We start from the raw sequence: 25,443 nt of genomic DNA, 5'->3' as shown, positions 1-25,443 counted from the left end.
ACTATTGGGGGGCATAGGCTGGTATGGCCATTTCAGAGAACAACTTATAGCTTTTAGGGAAATTGGGTATGCTAGTCCTGACGTGCTGACACTTCCACCCTTGGACATGTGCCAGAAGGAAAATATCAAGTCAATGCATGTGGAGACAAACACTAGGATGCTTTATTGTCTCAATGTTGGAGTTGTGGGGAGTTGAAAGAAACATGGCAGGTTTTTTTTTGGGGGGGGGAGTTTCAAGTTTTTATTCAAATTCCAGTTATTTAATGTATGGTGTAATATTAGATTCAGGAGTAGAATTTAGTGATTCATCACTTACATGCAGCAGTTTTTTTTTTTTTCCCCTCTTAGGGGAATTGATAACTTGGCATATTTATAGGCTGGTTTAGTATGGACTACTCGGAAGAAATTAACTAGATTTTACAGTTAGAAATATGGATAGATCTCAAAATTAGTTGAGTGGACAACCAGTAAAAGTAAAAAAGAAGGAGATGATAACATAATATCATATATAAAACTTTAAGCATACACTACTGTATGTATTTCTGGATATTGTTACGTGTAAAAACAGGTCGGGTAGACGGATAGAAAGTACATATGAGTAGTTACCAATAAGGAAAAAAGAATGGCTTTGAAAATAGGGAATGCAGGGGAAAACAAAAATAAAGCCAAGTATAAAACTGAAGAGGAAAATTTCACAGAACACCAATGCAAGCATGACATGACATAAGCTCAATGCAGACAGGAATTTAGTTAATTTTATTTATTGCTATATCTATTTTGCCTGAACCAGTACTTGGGATGTAGCATATACTCAGATAAGTAAAATAGGAATGAAGACTGGATGAATAAATTAAGAAGAATGGCCAGTTCTGTTTCATATACCTGGAAGACAATAAAAACTATTGCCCTTCCCCCAATTTCATATTTTTAACTAAATACAGTGGGCTGGTTGTGGGCTGGTTGTTAGAGAAACAACAGTGGATCTGTTGTATATACTTTTGCCCTCTGGGGAGCTCATAATCTATTTGGGGAGATTGAGTGGAAAACTATTAGTAATGTCAAGTGTAATAACTACTATAAGATAGGAATTTGCCAATTAAGGTGGAAGCATGGAGGAAAAATGCCAGGGTATATGTTCATCCATCCTTCCTTCCTTCCTTCCTTTCTTCCTTTCCTCTTTTCCTTCTTCCCTTCCTTTTCCTTCCCTTTTTCCTTCCTTCCATCCTTCCTCTCTCTCTCTTTCTCTCTCTCTTTCTTTTTTCTATCTGAGCTAAGTGATTGAGTTCTTGCTTTATGCCAATTTCTTTTCTAGGTGTGGGGGATAAAATGTGGAGCTTTCATGAAACTCCTGTCTCCCCTGGAGACTGACATTAATCAAATAATCATACACACACACACACACACACACACACACACACACAAATGGAAGGTACAAAATTGCTATTGCGCCAGGTGTTCTCTCTGAGAACTTATAAAAAAGAATGAAACAAAATCTTGATCTAGATCTGGATTCCAAGGATGGTTTCTTTGAAGAAGAGATGGGAAATCTGAAGGATTACTAAAAGTTAATTAGGAAGTCATTAGGGGGTGTGGTGGAGAGTAGAGTTTGGGAAAGGTGTTCAAGATTAAGTTAATAGTTTATACATAGGTGTTGGGAGATGGATCACACAGCTTGTCGACCTTTTCTTCAGAGAAGGTGAAGCTTTTCAGATGGAGGTTACATCATTGAATCCGCATTCTAAAAAGAGCCTCTGGCTGCATTCTGAAGATTGTAGAGGGGAAGGAAGGAACCTGAGAAGTTGTGAAATGATAGTAGCGCAGGCTAGAGATGTGTTCACGTGACTCAGATGGCAGTGGATATGGAGAAAAGTGGTGGATTAAAAATGTATTAAAGAGGCAAAATCAAAAGGGCTCAGGGATGGATTGGATTTGGGATAGTGTGATGAGGTAGAGGAGAGGTCAAAATGACATGAGCAAAGTAAGTAAAGACAAAGCCATGCTGGATACATTATGATAAAACTATGAAACACCAAATGCAAAGAAAGCTTAAAAGAAGTTGTATTTCATTTTGTGAGATGTATAATGACATTGAGGTTACATAAAAAAAAATTGTAGTTTTGGAAGTGCATATGGTATGGATGAAATGGCATAGTATCTGTGATTTCCTTTAAAACACCTCAGTAGGGGGCACCTGGGTGGCTCAGTGGGTAAAAGCCTCTGCCTTTGGCTCAGGACATGATCCCAGGGTCCTGGGATCAAGCCCCACATCGGGCTCTCTGCTCAGCAGGGAGCCTGCTTCCCCCTCTCTCTCTCTGCCTGCCTCTCTGCCTACTTGTGATCTCCATCTGTCAAATAAATAAATAAAATCTTAAAAAACAACAAACAACAAAAAACAAAACAAAAAAACAAATCTCAGTAGGGACACCTGGGTGGCTCAGTCGGTTAAGTGTCTGTCTTTGGCTCATGATCTCAAGGTCCTGGGGTCGAGTCCCACATCACGCTCCTTGCTCAGCAGGGAGCCTGCTTCTCCTTCTGTCTGCTCCTGTCTCTCATCTCTCTCTCTCTCTCTCTCTCTCTCTCTCTCTCTCTGACAAATAAATAAATAAAATCTTAAAAAAAAAAACAAAACCATTTCTATAAAGGAAAAAAAGAGGTAGTTGAAGTAAATTCTTAATAATTATTAAATATAGGAGATGATTACACAGGGGTCCATTATACTGTTCTTTCTGCTTCCTTCTCAAAATTTAAAACTTTTCATGTTTAATAAAGAGCAACCTGAGACAAAGGAAATATTACGTATTAAGAATGGAATGACACGTAGACTTCTCATCAGGGAAAACAGAGTTTCATAGATAGTGTAACACATACTTTCAAAATGCTGGGAGAAGGTTGAATTCATGGTCTACCTCGGCTTCCATATATTTCTAAATTATTAAATATGAGTGAAGGCAAATATAGACATTTTCAGACAAAAAGGACTGACCATTTTCTATTTATAGACCATTGTGAGAAGACTGACCACAGGATATACCCCAGGAAGAAGGAAATTGAACTTAGAAAGAAAGAAACAATGGTGAAGCAGGAATTGGTAAATCTGTTGGTAAATTAAACTACACATCATCTGTAAAATAATGATAATGACTAACTTTGGTAGTTTTATTTTATTTTATATTTTTAAAGATTTATTTATTCATTTTAGAGAGAGAGTGAGCATGTGTGGGAATAAGGGCAGAGGGAGAGGGAGAGAGAGAATCCTCAAGTAGACTCTCTGCTGAGCACAGAGCTTGACTCGGGGCTCCACATGGGGCTTGACTAGGGGGTCTTGTGTGGGGTTCCATGTAGGGCTTAGGTCCCAGGACCCTGAGATCATGACCTGGGCTAAAACCAAGAGTCAGCCACTTAACCAACAGAGCCACCCAAACATTCCTAACATTGGTGGTTTTAAAAATGAGTTGTAACTATAGTTTAATAGGAAAATGAGCATTTGTAACAGCTGATATATGTACTTGGTATTTCTGTAAGCCCTTTCCTTGTGTGACTAATCTAATTCTCACGATTTCCAAGCAATTATTATTAACTTTATTTCTCAGATGAGGGAACTGATGTGGAGACATGGTTAGTAACTTGCCTGTTAAATGTTAGTAAGAGGTAAAACAAGGATTCACATTCAGGTAATCCATCTTCAGACCTAATTACGGGACAACTATACTCTATTGAATGTATAGTGTATTCAGGTCCTTGTTCTCAAGGCATGTGGAAATATGAATTAACATATGTAATATTTAACATATGTTATAAAATGTTATAAATAAATACATATTTGACATATGTAAAGTCATTATACATTAACATCAAAGTGCAACCACTGAAGGGTAAATAGAAACAGAGTATACAACTTCCAAGTGAGTGAAAGGAGAAAATTAGAATAAAGAAAACAGGATCAACCTAATAGAAAACAGAAATGAAGAGTAGTACCTGGGTGGCTCAGTTGGTTAGGTGTCTGACTCTTGATTTTGGCTCAGTTTGTGAGCTCAGGGTGGTGAGATCAAGTCTCAGGTCAGGCTCCATGCTGGGTGTGAAATGAGCTTAAGATCTCTCTTTCCCCCTGCACCTCTCATTCCCACTTGTGCTGTCTCTCCCATTATCTCTCTTAAAAAAAAAAAAAAAGCATAGTAAAATAAAGATGAATAGGAAATATTGAATAAGATAGTAAAATAGTTCAGGAGAATTCATATATATATATATAATATCTCTATATATGGATATATACACATATATCTATATCTGTTTATACTGAATTTGCCTATTAAAACATAGAGTAGGTAAAATTGGATAAAGAAATAAAATCCAACACTATGCTTAACAGAAGATTCATCTTATATATGAAGCCCAAAATTCTGCATGTGAAAGGAAGAAAGCTGATGTTACTTGGTGAAATAGATTTTAAAGCATTAGCATAATTGAGGCTAAAATTATGAAAGCTTTAACCTGAAAGATATCAACCTGTATGCAACAAATAATAATGGCTCAAAACGTATGAGGCAAGAAACCAGCAGAACTACAGAAGGACAGACTCCAATTAATGGATTTGGGGGAGATTTTTATACCTTTTTTAGAAACATAAAGCGAAAAGCCTAGCAGGTTTAGAAACATTAGACAATACAATATTAATCTAAGTAGTATATTTAGAATCATGTACCTTAAAGTTAGAGGTTAAACATTGGTTTCAAGCATCTGTATCAGTTACGGAATTCATCAATTATTAGTCTATGAAAAATCTGAAATAATACCGAGTATCAGTATCAAACAGGCCATGGTTTTGACAATAAAGTTAGATAACAATAATAAAAAGATAACTTAAAAATCACATACATTAGGAAGTTAAGTGCATATTTCTAAATAACTTATGGGTTAAATAGAAAGTTACTAAATACTTAGGAATTAATGAAAAATGAGAATATTGCTAATTAAACTTCATGGGATGCAATAAAGCTGTACTTAGAAGGAATTTATAGCCTTAAAGGACCTAGTATATAAGGTCATGTTTAAAACATGACTTGAAGAGTTCAGAGAAATAACAGAGTATAAGGGAAAAAATTGTCTGACAGTCTTGATCAAGAGAAACAGAAGATAACGAACATTAATAGAGTTGAAACGATTATAGATAAGGGAGAGATATTAAAAACAGAATATTATGAAGAATTTCATGCTCATGCTTTTAAAACTTAGATGAAATGCATAATTTTAAGAAAATTATAAATTACCAGTAACCATAGAGATATTAAATCACTAATCAAAAAATCTATTCTCCTGCAAACAACTACAACCACCATGTTTACACAGTTTTGGGAAAAGTTAAATCTTATCTATCTATCTATCTATCCATCCATCCATCCATCTATCTGAGCATAGTTACACACCACGTGACTAGTTTCAGGTGTACAAATTGGTGATTCAAGGACTCTATACCTTATGCTATGGTTACACAAGTGTGGGTCCCATCTGTTACCATGTTAACACTATTACAGTACCATGGACTGTATTCCCTGTGCTGTGCCTTTCATTCCTGTGACTTATTCATTCAACCTGTATCTCTCGCTTCCTTTCCTCCATTCTGCTTATCCCCTCCCAATTACCTCTCCTCTGGCAACCACCAGTTTGTTCTCTGGATTTATAGGTTTGATTCTGCTTTTTAAGTTACATCTTATCTTAAAGAGGAAGGCTCCCCAACACATCTAAGTAGGTTGTCTTCTACCCTTTCTCCCTGCCCAGGAAAGCAAACAGTTTAACACTGGAAAATTTATTACTATAATTCACTGCCTTAACAGAACACAGGAGAAAAGAAGAAACATGTTATCTGAATAGATGTGATGAAAGCATTAGAAAAATCCAACACTATTCATGTTGCAATTCTTGGCAAACAATGAATAGAAGGGAATTTCCTTATCTTTGCAGCAAGAATTATAGTTGGTAGTGAAACAATAGAAGCATTCCAAATAGAGTAAAAATAAGATAAGGATGCCTTCTTTCACTGCTCCGATTTGGCATTGTTCTAGGAATCCTGACTGAGACAAGCCAACACAAAACAACACAGTAAAACTATTAGAATTAATTCAGAAAGTTGGCTTGTTTCCCAGTCACTTCATGAAAATCAGTAAGTAGCTAATATCAAACTAATAGATTAGAAATATGATTTTTCAAGTCCCATTCAATGTAACAACAAACTGTAAGATATCTAAAAATAAAATCTAATGGAAGATGTGTAAGGCTTTTCTCATAACACTTGAAAGTGGGGTAAGGACTGAAATAATCAAGAGATATTCCATGGGCATGGATGTTAAGATATAATGTTTGAAGATGTCAAATTAACATGCAAATCCAGTGTAAGTTTAGCAAAATCCCCAACAGGATTTTGTGTGTAAGTATGGAAAATGATCCTAAAATTAATATAGAATAATAAGGAAGTTTTGAAAAAGAATAAGAACAGCGTCTTATTAGACCTCACAATTTATTATTTAGTCCTAGTGATTACAGAATGTGCTATTGGCACGATGATAGACATACTGACCAATAATAGAAACAGAGATCCAAGTAGATGTGAGAGGGGGCATTATTAATCAGTGGGAAAGACAGTGCTCTTCAACAAATTGTACTGAGACAATTGATTATCCATATAGAAAAAAATAAAATGAGATCTTTATTTCACATCATTCACACAAATACCATCTACATGACTTAAAGCTCTGACTTTGAGTAGCAGAAGTTTAAAAACTTTAGAAGAAAATGTAAGAAAAATATCTTTTTGACCTTGAGGGCAGTGAAAGACTTCTTTAAAGAGACCCAGAAAGAAAAAACCCTAAAGGGAACATTTGATATTTGACTACATTCAAAGTAAAGCATTCTGTTTGATCAGAGACAGTGCACAAGGCTAGCAGAGACTAGGAGAAGGTTTTTTGCAAATCATATACTGCGAAATGATTACTGTCCATAATATACAAAGAATGACTACAAATCATGAGAAAAAAAAAAGAGAAACAACTGGAAGAATGGGCAAATGAATAGAGCAGTTTGCGGAAGAACAGCTAAGAAACATATGAAATGATGTGGACATCACCAGTATCAGAAACATGCAAATTACAACTAACAATGAGACACCATTCATACCCACTGATTAACAGGCATTTCAAAATACAAGATTTGGTGAGGATGTGGGGAAGCAGGGCTGTCCTGCACTGCTGGTGGGATGTAAATTGGTACAATTTCTCTGAAGAGAAGTTGAATAAAAGTGTAAGACAAATATAACATGCAGTAGAAATATACTCTCATGCCATGGCCTGGCTAATTCTAGAGTGGGAGGGAGGGGAATGGGGAGGGGGGGGTGTATTGCTTCAAAGGAATTGTAATGTTTTACATTGTTAAAGAAGACCCAAAGCAAATGTAGAAAAACGTACCAGCATTATTTAAATCTTTTGAGGATATGAGGATAATGTACTTTGGTCCTGTACTTTTCTATTATTTGGCAATTTCTTTAGAGAAGGAGTTGATTTGAGAGGCTTGAGGACTGAAACAGTGATTTTCAGGACACTGATAAGAGCCTCTTCTCCTTGCCTCCAGAAATCCGTATCCACATTGCTCTCATCCTCACTTATTTTATTTTACCTTAAATAACACCTTTTTGGTGAGGCATTCTCTGGCCTTTGACATTTCCTCCCTCCCTTCTTTGACTTACTTTTGTGCTGAGCATTTGCTATTATTTAACATGCTATATGTTGTTTGTATTTATCTCACTTAGCTCTCCATGGCAGGGGTTTCTGTCTGTTTGGTTCATTTCTATATTTGCAGCACCCCAAAGAGGGCCTGGCACAAAGTCAGACTCTCAGTAAATACATTTTTTACTATTTTATTTATTTATTTGAGAGAGAGAGAGAGAGAGAACAAGTCGGGGAAGGGCAGAGGGACAATCTGCCTCCCTGCTGAGCAGGGAGCTTGACTCAGGGCTAGATCCCAGGACCCCAGAACCATGACCTGAGCTGAAGGCAAACACTTAACTGATTGAGCCACCCAGTCGTCCTCACTAAATATTTTTGTTAAATGAGAGAACGAACAAATGAATTCTGGGTTCTGCTCCTAGACGGTAGAGAGCTACCGAAATCACTGATAGATACAGGAGAACCAAAGAGGCAGGCAGGACTGTGTTTGAACTTGACAGTCACTTTGGAAGGGAAGGTGGCATATGCAAAAGTGAGGTCAGCAGGGAGTGTGAAATCAGGGAATAAAAGGACAGATGGGCCAAACCAAATTGAAACTGAATCCAACTGAGCACTGAGCTTCTGTATGTACAAATAGATGTACTTGGCTGTCCGTCTTGCTGAAGAAATTTGACCAGTCATAACAAGGATTGCTCAATAAGGAAATTCTCTATATTTATTCTATGTTATTTAAAAACAAACAAACCCTGAAATTCAATTAACTATCAAAGAGGTTCTCTACCTCAGAGAGGGATTAAAAGCTACTGTTTTATCTATACTCTGTGACAGTATTAAGCAACTCTTCCTGGTTTCCAATCAGTAGACTTGACCCATCTGTTGTTTATCATTTATTGTGCAGGGGAAGGAAAGATTGGTTGTTAGAGCTAAAAATAGTATCAGCCATGCTGAATGGATCTTATATTTATATTATATTATATTATTATATTATTTTATATTATATCAGATCAAGAGTCTGATATTGAAAGAGATTTAAGGAATAAAGATATATGTTTTCCTCTGTGTTAGGATTTTGCTAAATATTTCTCTCAAGACTTAAGGTTTGCTTGCCATGGAGCTGAATGAACAAAAGTTTCTTCAGGGGACTCTAGTTCCTCAATTTTAGAATACTTCTATGATTCCATTGGTAGGTTTATTAAAATGAAGGATTTTTAGGGCCCTACCCGAGAGAGAAAGGTGATTCTAAATTCCCAGAGTGTGTAGGCCCAGGAATCTGAATTTTAAAATTACCCTCCCCAGGTGATTCTGATGCAAAACAGAGTGCAACACTTGGGAGAAAAATTGCTGTAGATGATTTTAACTTTTACTCAATCATCTCACTCTTTTGCCTGTGGACCAGATACATGCAGTGTTGTGTTGGGTGCGTGGTAATAATATGTGTGGGTAAAGTAAGTGTGCCAACGCGAGCAGTTTGAAAGCTGTAAATAATATGCTTACCACAGAAAGAGCAGCACATGAATAAATACGAAATGTGCTCCTGCAAGAAGCTGAAAATCTAACACAAAACAAACTGTATTAACTGGTGGGAAGATAAAAAAGGTATAAAGTATTCATTTCCTCTTGCTGCTGTAACGAATCACCACAAACTTAGTCACTTAACACAAATTCATTTTCTTACTGTTCCAGTGGTTAGTAATTCAAAATGAGTCTTATGGGATTAAAATAAAAATGTTAGCAGAGCTGGTTCCTGTATTGCCTTTCCAGCTTCTGCAACTATTTTCCTTCTATGCTCTGGTTCATAGCATCGGCAGCTTTCTCTCTTTTTTCTGTCATCCTATTAAGCCTTCTCCTTTTCTGTCCTCAAAACTCCCCCCCTCCCTCCATCTTATAAGGACATTTGTGATTCCATTGAGGGCCCACCCAAATAATCCAAGATGATCGCCTCACCTCAGAATTCTTAATTGATCACAACTGCCAAGTCCCTTTAGGGAACATTCACAGGTTCTGGGGATTGGGGCATGGCGTTCTGGGGGCCGTTATTCAAGCCATTATTCAGTATATTAGAAAAATGTGACAACAGTGTTGTGACTATGGCAAAGCCGTGTCCTTTCCTTGAAGTATCCGTAAGTAAGTGAACTTGTAAGCCCCATCATGAACTAGCAAATACTGTGCTTAGTAAATAAAGGTGAAGTGATTTAGAAGAAGAGACTATACAGGTTGCCACAGTGCTAATTTCCTTGCCTGAAGCAAAATGCGGTTGGAAGGTGTAATCAATCTCTTATAACAGCATTTTAGTGCTGGAGCGGACAAGGACCTTCAAAGTTTATTGCCATTTTATGGGAGTCAGCAACATGTTGTTAGTCCCTACTAGGCGAATGGCCCTGTATTAGACATAGTAAGGAGTGAAAGGAGAAATTGGAGAGATGGACACAGTACTGAAAGCAGTTGTTGTCCTGTGGAGAGACGAGACAAAAACACTTCAGATATAGAGAGCCGATGAGCCTGAAGAGTAAAGGCTACTGGGTCCCAAAGGAACAGGTAGCAGCACTGTCTCAGAATCCTTAAGTCAGACACTCAAGGTGGAGAGAGGAAGCTAGTAGGGACAGGCCCTTAAGAACCTTGCGCAGGGACAGTATTCTGCGTCTCCATGACAGGGTTTGATATGAAATGGATCTGAGTGGAAGGCTGGTACTTGGCCTCACCCGTGATGTGTTAGTCCTGGTTCCCAGGATAGCTGTCACGGGGCTCTGGGGGCCTGCTCTCCACGGCGAGACTCCCGGAGAGGCTCTGATACTAGTTTCTGCGGTGCGTTTTGGGAGAATGGTGGGCTTTGAAGTAGTTGTGGGGTTGCTTTGGTCCTGAGCTTCATTCTGAGGACCGTCCTGGGACTTGACTACCTCCCCATCCCCGATTCTAAATTCACCTCCTTCCCAGAATGAGTTCTTGGGCTGCAGGGGTGGAGGCTGCCTATTACTGGCTGTTCTCACTGTAAAAGCTCCAGAACAAATTTTTCCCTTGTAATGAGCTTTTTGACACACAGGCCTCCCTTTCTCAATACATCTGAAATTCTGTTGCTTCAGTCCTCTCCTTTTGTCTTTTCCAGTTAGGTTACTCTGCTTCAGACCCTGAGGTGACTCTCGGTGGCTCAGAGCAGCAACGGAGACCGTCCCCTTGAGATGTCTGGGCTTCGCAAGTCCCTGTCTCCTGGGCCCACACAGCCTGCTGTAGGCCGGCCAGCTCCCTCCCTAGGCCCCTCCCCGCCTCCTCTTTATGTTTATTGGCTTGTGCTCTGAGCACGGATTCCTTGTTTCTATCAGAATTTTGTGTGTATTGATTTCCCTTTGGCTTCACACACACACACACACACACACACACACACACACACAGAAAATTATCTTCTGAATTTTAAATAAGACGAGCACTCTCGGGCTTTTAGTTTCTTGTTTACACAATCCTTTCCTCTTGGTATCAATATATTTGTCTTCTACATAGTACCAGAAGCACCTGCTCCCTTCTCCCTGGCTTGTTCTGTTTTACTGCTTTATATGGAGAACCCCCAAATCAAATTATATTCACAGAGGTGAATTAATTCAGCTTTATTGGCTGAGAATTTAGTGACAACAACATCGTCGTTTTGCAGTTATTAAGAAAGAGACTGATTTTTCAGTTAGGTGGAAGGAAAAGTGAACTTATTATCATTACTATAGTGATATTTCAAAGCCATGAAATAATTACTATGTCTTCCAAAGTTCCTAGTGTATTCCTGCCATGCAGAATTTTCTCAGAGGATAACTCTGGCAAACCAGAAAGTTTGTTTTACTTAATGCACCGAATTACAAATGTCAAATGAGAGAAAGTGTTATTCAAGTCTTTATTTAGCAGGTGTATTACTGTTGTAAATGTTTTCTCTTTCCTTCTTTGCTGTATGGCGTAACTACACACTGTTTCACATAATTATAGAGCAAATACTACAATTCACTTTTAGCACAACAAATAATTAAAACAATCTAGAAGAGAGGCTTAGGCACAGAGAGATTTAGTTTCATTGTCCTTTAATGTGACTTGATGACTATAAAAAAACCTCTTAAAAAAAAACTTCAAAATTTCAAAATTTTCATCTATAAAATCAGAATGTACTGCTAACTCCATGCTTCTCCTACAGGTGTTATCTTTTTTTTTTAAGATAAAAGAGAAAATCTATGAATTGTTTTAAATTATTAAAAGAAAGTCTGAAAAATTATTTAGTATATGATTTTAAAATATTTCTGACAATTGCATGTGTTTGCTAACACTTTTTGCATTATATTACAATTATATATGTATTTTTACCTTTCCTTTGAAATCATTATAGCAGTGAAAGATGAACATTATATGTAAAAATTTAAACAGTTGCTTGCTTTCCTTTACTTCCCTGGTGCTCTGTCCCTGTTCTGCTCATCATCATCTCTGTAGAGAGGATTCCTCTGAAAAGACAATGTAAATTTGATCTACTTTATTATTCTCAATTATAAGACTTTGTTGCTGTTTCTCCCCACTGGACCACGAGCTCCTTGAGAAAAGAGACTACCTGTCTTTTGCTTACCTTTGGACATCCAGCATGTGAACAGTGGCTTGACCATTAATGGATGCTTTTTAAAATAATAACTGAATAAATAAATGTCCCGTGGATGAAATCCTTAATTAGCCTTTGATGTTCTTATTATAAATTGCACAGCTCTCAGAGACAAAGTCAATTTGAATTTTCTAAAGTTCCCTTGCATTATGACTCCCTTCCATAGGATAGTCTATCCTAATAATGGCAAAAGCTGACCCCAGTGCTGCTGCTTCCATCCTTAAGAGCACAGATGGCATTTCACAGATCTGCCAGCTGCAGATGTGGTCTCAGGGTTCATCCCAACGTGTCCTCTAAGCAGCCACTCTCAGTTTTCAGGATAGTTGAGACTTAATTGCCATCCCTGTTTTTATGACAAATGGATTTGAGATAACTGCCTTTAACATTTTTTCCCTTCAAAGATTAAAATACTTAAAATCTTATAAAGAGAGAAACAACTATACTTTAAATATAGAGAGTCCATTAAGCTATGAGGTAAAGGCCCCTGAGTCCATAGACACCCCCCTAGGAACACTTATTTTGAGCATCCAAATGTTCTAAGAGACCCAAAATATGTAACTCTTACACCTTAGTTCATTGCTATGATGTATTACTACATCATAAGAATATTTTCCAAAGGCAGCTTCTTCTATTCCATATTGGCTACTAAAGTTATTTTGGTCTAATTGGTGTCAAGCTCATGGGCAGTTAGTGGGGAAAAAAAAGGAGGTACAATCAATAAAGGATGTTAGCTGAGCAGTTGGTATGCGTGTGTTTCCAGGGGATGTGAATTGAGACATACCAATCTCTCAGGCATAATATATACAGGTCATGACAAACTATTACCCCTGGAAAGAACTTGGAACAACAACCTGGAAAAGTTAACCGACTGTCACAAGTTGACAAAAGTAGTTAGGGAGAAAGCAGAGTTTCACATCTTTGCATGTTCCTCGTGTTGTATCCTTTTCACTGGACTCAATGGGCAGTTTGGTTTACACTGGTTGTTGGAAGAAGCTCTGCAGAGGGAGAGAAAAACCCTGGTAAGTGATTTACATATTCAGAGCTGGGCTCTTATCATGGAATATCAGAAAATTGAAATAAGCAAGTATAATAAAATTATATTTTATTGCTTTTGAGTGATAGATGTATTTATGAAGACTTAGTTTCTATGTTATGATTAAGTGGAACTTTGTTCTTCTGAAAGAAGAAAACAACTGTGATTTTTTTCACAGTATAAAATGAGTTATTGTATGGTAAACTCCTGACTAACCACACACAAAAATTATCCAGTTGATGATGTATTTTGAACTATTCCCCTCATCCTTCAACTGGATCTCCTTTGTTCCAACAGGGCACTGGTGTGGGATGGGTATAGACAAGGTAAATGATTGTCCTTAAGTGAGATGTGACTATAATTGGCTTTATTTGGTAACCAAAGAAGCAAATAGAATGTTAGGACTAGTTGAACAAATCCATCCATTTTTTTTTTTTTTCTGTACCCCACTGCCATCTCTCCAGTCCAAACCATAACATCTTTTACTAGGACTTCTGCAATAGTCTAAATCATTTCCTTCTACATTTTCCGATTCCCTTCTAGCTCATTATCTACACTGCAGTGATGTAATCTGGTTTTTTCTTTGTTTCAGTGACATTTTTCCCTGGTTTAATATTTCTTTTTTTGCCTTTTTCTGCTTTTGGAATGAGCTCTCAATTACAAAACATCAAAGGCCACTAAAATATGCCAGCTCTTGGCATATCAGGGAGAAGCTCACAAGTAGGGACAGGTAGCAGCAGCAGGTGGCAAAAGGTGGGAGGTGATTAAAGCAGGGGTTACAAATGTTCACAGAAAGCTAAAACTGTTGAACAGGTTGTGCCCTAATGTCAGCGCAGGTTAGACTATTCACCACCTTGGTGTGTGGTCTCAATGTGTTTGGGTTCAGATTTTACAAGGCAATAGAATTTCTTCTAGTTAAGAGTTCTTGGCTTGCACCAATCACAGGGTGGCCAGAGAGCACTAGACAAGTAATCTACATCATCTATTTAATACATGCCCCCCTCCTCCTATCTAGTAACCATCAGTTTGTTCTCTCTAGTTAAGAATCTCTTTCTTGGTTCTTTCTCTTTATCCCTTTGCTTATTTGTTTTGTTTCTTAAATTCTATCTGTGAATGAAATCGTACAGTATTTCATTCTGACTGGCTTATATCGCTTAGCATAATGCTCTAGCTCTATCCATGTCACTGCAGATGGTAAGATTTTATTCTTTTTGATGGTAAGATATTCGTGTGTGTGTGTGTGTGTGTGTGTGTGTGTGTGTGTGTATCACTTTTTCTTTAGCCATTCATCAGTCAATGGACACTTGGGCTGTTTCCATAATTTGGCTGTTGTAGATAATACTGCTGAGAACATCAGGGTGCTGTGTCTCTTTGAATTAGCATTTTTGCATTCTTTGGGTAAATATCTATAGTGTGATTGCTGGATCATAGGGTAATTTTTTTTTAAACTTTCTGAGGAATCTCCATACTGTTTTTCAGAGTAGCTGTACCAGTTTGCATTCCCACCAACAGTGCAAGAGAGTTCCCCTTTTTCCACATCCTTGCCAACATCTTTTGTTTCTTGTGTTGTTGATTTTAGCCATTCTGACAGATGTGAGGTGATACCTCATTGTAGTTTGATTTATATTTTCCTGGTGATGAGTGATGTTGAGATCTCTTCACCATCTGTATATCTTCTTTGGAAAAATGCCTGTTCATGTCTTCTGCACATTTTTATTTGGATTATTTGGTTTTGGGGTGTTGACCTTTATAAATTTTTTGTATATTCTGTATACTAACCCTTCATTAGATATATCGTTTGCAAATATCTTCTCCCATTCTGTAGGTTGCCTTTTAGTTTTACTGATTGTTTCCTTCACTGTGAAAAGCTTTTTATTTTGATGAAGTCCTAACAATTTATTTTTGCCTCTGTTTCTCTTGCTTTAGGAGACATATCTCATAAGAAGTTGCTACTACTAATGTCAAAGAGGTTACTGCCCATGTTCTTCTCTAGGGTTTTAATGGTTTCCTGTTTCATATTTAGGTCTTTCATCCATTTTGAACTTATTTTTGTGTATGGTATAAGAAAGTGACCAAGTTTCATTCTTTTGTGTGTTGCTGTCCAGTTTTCCCAGCACCATTTTTTGAAGAGATTTTTTTCCCCATTGGATATTCTTTCCTGCTTAGTTGAAGATTAATTGACCATATATTGTGGGCTTAATTCTGGGTGTTCTGTTCTGTTTTATTGATCCCTATGTCTGTTTTTTTTGCCAGTCCCATACTGTTTTGATCATTACAGCTTTGTAATATAACTTGAAGTTACTTCCTGCTTTGCTTTTTTTTCTCAAAGTTGCTTTGGCTATTTTGGGTGTTTTGTGGTTTCATGCATATTTTAGGATTGCTTGTTGTAGTTATGTCAAAAATGCTGTTGTTATTTTGATAGAGGTTGCATTAAATGTGTAGATTGTTTCAGGTAGTATAGACATTTTTTTCAGACTTGGAAAATCTGAATGTTTATTATGATAAATAGTAGCTTTGGTAACTTGTGGCTATTACAGGTATTCATGTTAAAAATTGTGCCTTTGACAAATGGAAAATTATGTAGCCAGGGAAACATGTGTGATGGCATTGCCTATGATGACATTGTTGGGTTAGTTCCCTTTAATAGGTTAATATATCTTAGTATTGACTAATTGCTAAAATGCTTTCACATGAATGTTCTTTTTTAAAAAATTTTCCTTCTATTTTCTGGATTTAGAAACTTTTAAAAAAATTAATATATAATGTATGGTTTGTTTTGGGGGTACAGGTCTGTGATTCTTCGGTCTTATGTAATACCCAGTGCTCATTATAGCACACACCCTCCCCAGTGTCCATTGTCTGGTTATCACATCCCTCCACCCCACTCCCTATCAGCAACCCTCAGTTTGTTTCCTATGATTAAGAGGCTCTTATTGGTAGTATAGACATTTTAGCAATATTCTTCCAATCCATGAGCATGGAACGTTTTTCCGTTTCTATATGTCATCTTCAATTTCTTTCCTCAGTGTTTTATAGTTTTCAAACTACAAGTCTTTCACCTCTTTGGTTAGGTTTATTTCTGGGTTTCTCATTATTTTTGGTGCAATTATAAATGGGATCGATTCCTTAATTTTTTTTTGCAGTGATGTAATCTGTTAAAACCTAATTCTGACTATGTCATTTGTGCCTTAAAATCTTGTCTGTGCCCATAGTATTAAATTAATATCCTAAAATTTGGTTTATAGGCCCTTTATAAATCCGGTTTGAAATTTTTCTTCACTTCTTTAGTGTCATCTATCACTGCATGCTTCCTCACTTTTCTCATTTTGTCTGTGGGCAGGTTTAATAAGTAGCCCCCATACCTTAGTTCAACTGGTATAGGTCACTGATATGGTCTTTCTGAAATGCAAAAGTAATTTTGTTATTTTCTGGCTTAATATTTAGCAATGAAGTGCCATCATTATTATAATAAAATGCCAATGTTTGTTACTAATTTTAAAATCACTTATTATTTGGTGAACATTGTTGCCTTAGCACATAATGTTATTTTGTTCTGGGATTTCCACTTGGTAGCTTACTACATTCAGCTTATCTTTCGAGGTGAAATGTCCCCTCCTTCTGAGAATCCCACAGTTTTATCAAAGAATTCCTGTTATATACTCCCTTGGGACCTGCACACACCTGTGGAGTTAATTCATTCCTTCATCAAAGTTTTATTGAATGTCTACTATGCACAAGACACTTGGGAAGTAAATTGAACAAAATATTTTGACCTCCAAAGTGGCACTTTCACATAGTTAGAATTAATAGGTAAAAATCTTTGTTCTCATGCAATCTATATTCTTGGGAAAAAAAGCAACAAGAAGCAAAACGAATAAGGAAAACTTATGTTTTGTTAAATGGTGACAAATGATACAGGAAACAATAAAGCAAGGAAGGGAGTCCTGAAGTGAGAGGAAAGACTTCTCAGCAACAGGGGGTCATTAGGACAATTATCTAAAAGAGGAGGGGATAAGTCATGGAGATACCCAATGGAAAACTCAAAGCCTTGACAGAGGAATCTCTGGTGTGTTTGAGGAATGACAAGGAAGCTAGTGTGTAAGGTTAATGTGGAAGAAAGTAGTAGGAAATGAGGCCAGAGAAGTTAAGGAGACTAGATTTTTATAGGGATTTTGGGACCCTTCTAGAAACCTGGGCTTTTTTTCTGAATGAGATGGCAGGCCACTAGAAGAGGAAATACAGAAGAGTGATATGATTTGATGTTCATTTGAAAGCATTGGTTGCTGTGTAGAGAACTGACTGAAGGGAGAAGGAATGAGACATCAGTAGAGAGCCAAAGGATTTAATAACCAATTGAATGTGGAATGCAAGAGAAAGAAGGATAAGGTTGAGGAATTGGCCTTGGGCAGCCAGATGGAAAGAATTTAAAGGGAACTTATGTGTGTCTGTGAGAGAGAGAGAGAGGGAGAGAGAATAGAAGAGAGGAGGAGAGGAGATCTGGTATCTGGCTTCAAACGTGTTAAGCTTGAGATGCCTTTTAGATATCCAAGTGCAGATATCCAATGGGCAGCTAGATTAATGAGTCTGGAAGTTGGAAATAGGCCTTCGGCATCTAATATTTGTAATCACGAGACTAAATGTTACCACCAAGATAACAAACATAGGCAGAAAAATTAAGATGTCTATGGATTGATACCTGGGACCCTCCAAAATTAAGTGATGAAACGGATGAGGATGAGGAAGAGTCACTGAGGAAACTGAGAAGGAGTGGTTAATGAGATAGAAGAAAAAGTAAGATGGAAGCCAAGGGAAGAAAATGGTTCAAGGAGGGGAAACAGTGGTTCAAGGAGGGTGAAGCATGTTGAAGACTAGAATCTGACTGTTGGATTTGGCAACCTGGGGCTATTAGTGATCTCAGTGATAACACTTTTGGGATATAGTAGGGATGAACATTGTTGGTATATAATGGGGATGAGTTGCAGTGAGTTCAAGAAGGATTAGAAGCAGGCAGAATAAATAGACAACCATCTTACTTACTATCTCATGGTGTAAGGGCTATTTTCATTCTGAAAAGTGTTTTAGTTTGGATTTTAACTTATATGTTCATACTAACTATATGGAAAACTCAATAGGCATTGCTGGAAACCATAGCTGGAGAAACTGTGCTCAAGAAAAATTTTTTGTTTGAAAACATAGGAAACAATACAGAGTATATGCTAATGAAAATTATCCAGTTTGGAGGCATAAATTGGTGATGTAGGAGATAAAGGAGAGAAGTTTGGGCATGGTGTTCAAAAAGGCAAGAAGAGATAGAGTGTATGTGGGGGGCTTGGCCTCATGTAGGAGCTTAGTCAGTTAATTCTTTGTAATGGGGAAAGGCAGAGTTCACTGTTACATTGCTCACATTATATTTTTGTTGTGGATGTGTTTGTTTTCCACATACTATGAACCTCTTAAGAGTAGTAGGTGTAGGGGCACCTGGGTGGCTCAGTGGGTTAAGCCACTGCCTTCGGCTCGGGTCATGATCTCAGGGTCCTGGGATTGAGTCCCGCATAGGGCTCTCTGCTCAGCAGAGAGCCTGCTTCCTCCTCTCTCTCTGTCTGCCTCTCTGCCTACTTGTGTCAAGTAAATAAATTTAAAAAAAATCTTTAAAAAAAAAGAGTCTCATTCATTTTGTGGTAGGAAGTTGTATTGTTCTATTTCTATCCCTGGCACACAGAGTAATGTGTGTACAATGCCTGGTACACAGAAGGTATGCAATAAATGTTTGAATGGAGCAAATAAAATCACCGTGCTAAGCCTGTGTATATTTTATCTTCTCATGCAGATTGGATTATTTCCATCAAATCTTGACAAACAGATTGATTTAATTGTTTCTCTTGTCTGGGCCTACAGATAGGTTGACCAACTGGTAGAGTTGATTGATGGGAATGGCTGTGTTTCTACCAAAATCAATGATGCTTTGTAGGAATAAAATCAGCAATCTTTTGCTGTATCATTTTACAGCGGTACTGGTTATAGTTTCAACATGAATTTACTATTTACTTCACCTTTGAGCCTTCTGAAAGCTATCCATTCTTCCTCAGAATACATTTGTTAGTTTAGTTTACCATTAATATGACATATATCATTATCTGTTATCATCTAACTTACTGAGTCCATGGGAAACTCTTTGAGAATAGGGACTACACCTTCATTGCTCTTTTTTCCCCTCAAAATCATTTGTACAATCTCTGGTTAGAAAACATGGCTTCATCACTAAATAAAAAATCCTTAGTCCAGGCCCTGGTGCAAGCTAGATGCCAAATAAATATTTGTTGAATGAATGACTACATGAGTAAACGATTATTGTCTGTGGTATATGCTGATGATGCCAGGACCAGATCTCCTCAAACCTTTCCTGTTTGATGTGCCTATCTCCCAGCTTTTCATTACTTTGCTCCTAGTAGCTCACACCTAAAATCTTTTTCCAGAGGGCTGTCTTTGGGCCACTGGAGCTACATCACCTAGATGCTCCAAGAACAAGAAGTCCTTGGTATTTTAGACCTTGCCCTTAGTAACCAGTATCCAATGACTGAATGCAAAGTATGGAGGTTTAGCTCTCATGCCTCAATACAGTGCAAACTTGCAAGTGCAGTTTATACTCTAGAGCTCCCTGTGGGATCAGGCTAAGGCCAGGACTTTGCCTAAAATTGCATGCAACCTTCCTTGACTTCTTAGCCTCCCTTATCTTGCTTGCCTTGCTCTCTTGTAGGTTTCTCCAAAGAACACTTTCTTAGTGACTCACTTGCATGCTCACCCTTTCCTTAGGGTGTGCTTCTTGGGAATTTACTTAAGACAGTGCCTATTTATAATCAGTTAATGTCAGGGTCAGGGAATCATGTCCACACTCTCTCTGAGTGTTAAGTTCTGCTGTTGTAGCTGGTAGTTCCTGATAGTTTTTGGTTTTATATTACTGCCAACTATAAGTGAAGGTGACTGTGAACTAAATTTGATATTTGATTCGGTTGTTGGGTAGGAAGTACCTTCACTACTTTAGTAAATAATTGTTATTGAATTTAGTAAATATCTTATTGAGTTACAGTTCTTTCTAACATCAAGTCAGAATGCATTTTTCTTAACTTTCTACTCTTTGTGTTTGTATACGTTGCTGTTCTCTCTCCTTAAGCAAGGATAACAGAATTGATTGTATAATCAATTTCATATGATTGAGTACAGCTTTCCTTAGTCTTCCTGTTGAATATAAATACCCATTTCCACATACTGAGTAAACCATTTATTTTATTTTTGTAGTGATTTGAAAAGAACACAAACTCCTTTATCTGTAAAATGGGACTGGAAATAATGTGTTTTAGAACTTAAAAGCACTTTAGTCAACACCTTCATTTTATAAGCGAGAACATTTGAAGCCCAAAGAGGTTAAGTAATTTGTTCAGTATCACCCAGCTTGCTTAGTGGCATAGCAGGACTAACGCCCAACTCCCTGACTGCTGTGTTCTCCACTGCTCTACGAAATGCTTATTTCTTATTCACAGAATTGATATGAGAATTAGGGGCCACATCTGTGAAAAATAGATTTAGCCTTTAGGAAGAAGGATGCTGGATAGCTTTATGAAATCTTGATGTCAACTAATCTCATTTTAACCTTTCCTGTACAATTGTTAGTTTTGTTCAGTTTGTGTTATTTGCCTCAGGCTTCTTTTTGGCCAAGGACTAGATAATATACAGGGCTTGATTTAAAAATCAATATTAAGTATCTAAATTGTATTAGAAATATGAAATACTTCAGCTGGTTTTGAAGCTGGGAGCAGCTGTAGCCAGACTTCCAGAATGGCAGTCATTTATGTATGGAAAAAGTTTGCTATTCCTACTTTGCATACTGGGAATTAGGACATTTGGTTCCAAAGAAAAGAAGGAAGAATAAATTATATTTTGTTCAGTCTAGTAATACTTACAAAACTGATGCAATGTGCCTTTAACAAACCATGGATTTTCTCTCCTGTGGAGCCACCATATCCTGCCTACTTAGAGCATAGTTAGGGAACCATTATACTAATCCACCATACCTTCATATCTCTAGCAAGCACATGTAAATGATAACTTGAATATTTATTTTGATGCAAGGTGTATAAATCTTCTCTATGTCATCTTGTAAAGCGAGGAAATTGTGACTTGCTCCACTTGGTTACTTTAATTGTTCAAGTTTGGTTCTTTCTGCCACAGCATGCTTTGATATATGAATAGGAATACTGTTTAATTTTTATAGTATTCACAGTGATTTTTGTAGATTCATAATATGCAGGGAAGATAAAATTTGAATACCAAAAGGCTAAAGTAACTTTTATATATATTTTTAATTAGGTACGATTATATGCAAGACCCGATGCTATCAGAAGAGGATCTGGGGACTATGCTCTCCATATAACAAAGAGATTAATAGAATTTTATGAAGACTACTTTAAAGTGCCCTACTCCTTGCCAAAACTAGGTAAGTATTTTCTTGATTATTTTACTGGAAGGGATCCTTGAAGGTAGAAATTTGTCTTCATGCATTTATTTGACACATGAAAATTCCAAGAATTATATTTTTAGAGAAGATGAACATGAAAAACAATTTCTTCTGAAGAGATAAAATAAAGCTTAAGCTTCTTAAATCTTGCCAAGAATTCCTCGTAGGAATTAAGAAAGGCATTATGTAAGTTTAGGTTTCCAAAAGATAACTCAGGTAGCTATAATTCATTGAGTTTGTGCTCTGGAGGGGTGCTTGCTAACATCTCATTTAATCCTCAAGTACTAGATGGATAGGTACTGTTAGAACATTTTCCACTCAAGGGACTTGATATCCAGGGAATCTTTCCTTTATTCAGATAGCCAGTAAGTGGTGGAACTGGGATTTCAAGCAAGGTCTTGATGACTCCCAGAATTCTTTCATGTTTTATACTGAGAAGACACTCATTATTTTCTCTTTCCTAATTCTCAGATCTTGGACCACAATATATTAGTTATCCCTCACATTTATTTTTGTGTGGTCATGTTTCAGTACAGTTGTAGCAAGTAGAATAAAAACAAAAGAGAAGGGAAATTATACAATGGAGATTATGTTCATCATGAATACTTTGACTTTTCTTCCTTTTACAAAGACAGTATGTTCAATAGTTGTTTGTTGAATGAATAAATGAATTTTATTATCCTAATCTGAGTGAAGCTCCTGCTTTTGCAAGGGAGTGAACAATGAATTTCCAGGAAGTTAGAAAGGGTACATGTACCCATTAGAAAACACTGAAGTTATTTTTCCTTTTCAGAAAACCCGTTTTGAAATAGTACATCACAGCAATCTTTTGTTCCTCCCCCCCCCAATATTTTTCCTTCCCAAGAACATTTTTCATCAGCACACACATAAAAGTGATCGCTCATTGGCGAGAATAAAGTGCTTACCTGATCAAAAGTGTTGGTATTTGAACAACAGTTTCCTCTCTCAGGAGAACTGGGCCTATTTTATTAAAGTAACTGCCTGCTGTGTAGCTTTATTGGTCTTACAATGAGTAGCTTAGAAAGTAAGTAGAATAGTTGATATTGTTACCAAAATGGGTGTGGCATACAATTTTAAGGAATGATATTACAGAATTCTGAGGTCTTTTTGAAATATGTGCTCTTAGAATGCATACAATTTTATTTCAAATTTCTAAACAAAATTGTATTTCACATAGGATCTATATTTAGTTTAGTTTTGTTCTGTCTTCTTTCCTTCTTTCTCTTTCTCCCCCCTGTATCAACTTCCCTGTTAGAATTTGTTACACTGAAATCTCCCTGGTAGGCACCCAAGGCAGGAAGGACTCTCTGACCTCATTTGCATGGGAGGTGACACTGTTCTCTACTCCAGGTAAAACCAGCTGGGAACTTCCCAGCTTGACCCTAATGTAAAATTCACAAGTGCTTATGTTGCAAGTTCAGCAAGAAAAATAAAATGTGGATCTTTGTCCCCTTCAGACCAGTAATTAGTAGAGGAACTCAATTTATAACTTCAGGGGGTTCGATGTAACTGTCAGCTTGCAGCAGGAAGCATTTCTGTTCCTCTCTTTCACTCACAATTGAACCATGCAGGCTTTCACCTGGTAGAAAAGAGCTTTGTTCACTGTTACTATTACTATTTAAGCTCCTTACGGTGTATATAATTGAATGATTTGACTTACCCCAGCACACTCCTTTGTAGGTAACTAGGGGAATTACCACAGCCCATGGCACTTTATAAAATCCCTTTTTTAAGTTCTACTTATTTTATATATCTATAGATATTTAGTTCTACATATTAATGGACTTATGAGTATGTTTTCTAAATACTCCCTACATAAAATTCCTAAACACAGAAGCATTTTGACAAATCCTTAGTTTCTGTTGTATGTAATGATTAAATAAGTTCAGTGGAAAACAATCAGTCTTTCTTAATGGTGCTTGTATGTGTATCCTAGATGTCAGCTGCATCTGCCTTGAAGCCTTCAAATCTACCTACAGTGGTTTCCAAGACCTAGTCTATCCTCTCTTCCTCCCCCCTTCTATCTTTGCTTCTGCTCCTCTTTTCTTCTTTCCCTTCCTCTTTCTTCCTTCCCTCATTTATTAAATATGCACTATTGAGTGTCCCCACCATGGGCACTTTTCTGTGTGATGGGATTACAACAGTGAATAAAAAAGTCAAAAATTCCTTTCTTTCTGGGGCTTCATTTGGAAGCCAACTTTTTTTTTTTTATAATTTTTTATTTTTTATAAACATATATTTTTATCCCCAGGGGTACAGGTCTGTGAATCACCAGGTTTACACACTTCACAGCACTCACCAAAGCACATACCCTCCCCAATGTCTATAATCCCACCCTCTTCTCCCAAACCCCCTCCCCCCAGCAACCCTCAGTTTGTTTTGTGAGATTAAGAGTCACTTATGGTTTGTCTCTTTCCCAATTTTTGAGCAAAGAACCCAAGGCAGTGTGAAGGAGCAAGCCAAATGGAGATCGTGGGACAAGGATATAGGTATATAGGCACAGGTAACAAAGTACCCAGACTTAGAGATGGAAACTTGGTATATTTGAGGAACACAAGGAGGCAACTAGGCAAGTATGACTAGAACAGGGTGAGTAAATGGGCGAGAAAGGAGATGAGGTCTAAGAAGGAGTAAAGGGGTGGGTATTCTATCATGTAGAGTCATCAGGCCATGGTAAGGGCTCTGGCTTTTTTTTTTTCCTTTTCTTTCTTTCTTTTTTCTTTTCCTCTTCCTTTTCCCTTTTTTTTTCTTTTTTTTCCCTGGGTGAGATGGAAAGCTATTGGTTACTTTTGAGCTCAGCCTTTATAAGACTAGCTCCCAGTGTCAGTAGTGCTGAGGTTGAGAGACCCTGATGAAGGGAAAAGGCCAGACCATGAAAAACATTTAAGAGGCTCCAACAAAATTCAGGCAAAATATGATGGTTGCTTAGATTAAGATGTTAACAGTGAGGTGGTTGGAAATGGTCCAATTCTTGATATGTATCTCAGAGACAAAAATATTTGCCGATGATCAGAATGAGGGATGAGAGACAGGTACCAAGGACAGCTCCAAGTCTTTGTATTTGGCTTGAGAATGAGAAAGATGGAATTGCCTTTTACTGAGACAGAATGATTGTGGAAGGAGATGATTTTTTGATACTGATGTGTCTGTTAAACATTTAAGTAGCACCTTGATGTGGGAAAGGAATTTAAATAGGTAGTTGAATTTATAGATACGAGGTTTGGGTGAATAATCTGGCTAGAGATATCCATTTGACAGTGTATGATGATATAGAAAGCTATGTGGTTGGATGGGCTTGTCAGGGCTGTGAGAGCAGATAGAAAAGAGAATAGAAACAAGGAGGGACTGATCCAATATTCAGAGGTTAAGGACATTAAGAGCCAGTAAAGGCTATGGAGAAGGAGCAACTGGTTGATGCACTAAGAAAACAGGTATCCACAGTACTTCTGGGCATCTAGTGAAGAATTTCAAAAATAAGCAGATGGTAAATTGTGGGAAGTCAAGTTGGATGGAGACTGAGAATTGACTATTTATTGAACCTAGCCAGGTGAACCTCATTAGG

At 37.3% G+C, this 25,443-nt stretch overlaps 1 protein-coding gene across 1 annotated transcript in view; it reads left to right on the top strand.

Moving 5' to 3' along the window:
• TRHDE (thyrotropin releasing hormone degrading enzyme) overlaps positions 1-25,443 on the top strand; it is a 376,037-nt gene that overhangs the window by 86,306 nt on the left and 264,288 nt on the right. Inside the window, exon 3 of the mRNA XM_082742838.1 lies at positions 21,713-21,839. Coding sequence (XP_082598964.1) covers positions 21,713-21,839 — 127 coding nt within the window. The remainder of the gene's footprint in view (positions 1-21,712; positions 21,840-25,443) is intronic.

The sequence above is a fragment of the Mustela nivalis genome, assembly GCF_964662115.1.
Source record: "Mustela nivalis genome assembly, chromosome: 7".
NCBI classification, from domain to species: domain Eukaryota; kingdom Metazoa; phylum Chordata; class Mammalia; order Carnivora; family Mustelidae; genus Mustela; species Mustela nivalis.
The sequence above is the reverse complement of the archived record's forward strand: the minus strand, read 5'-3'. Positions and strand labels throughout refer to the sequence as shown.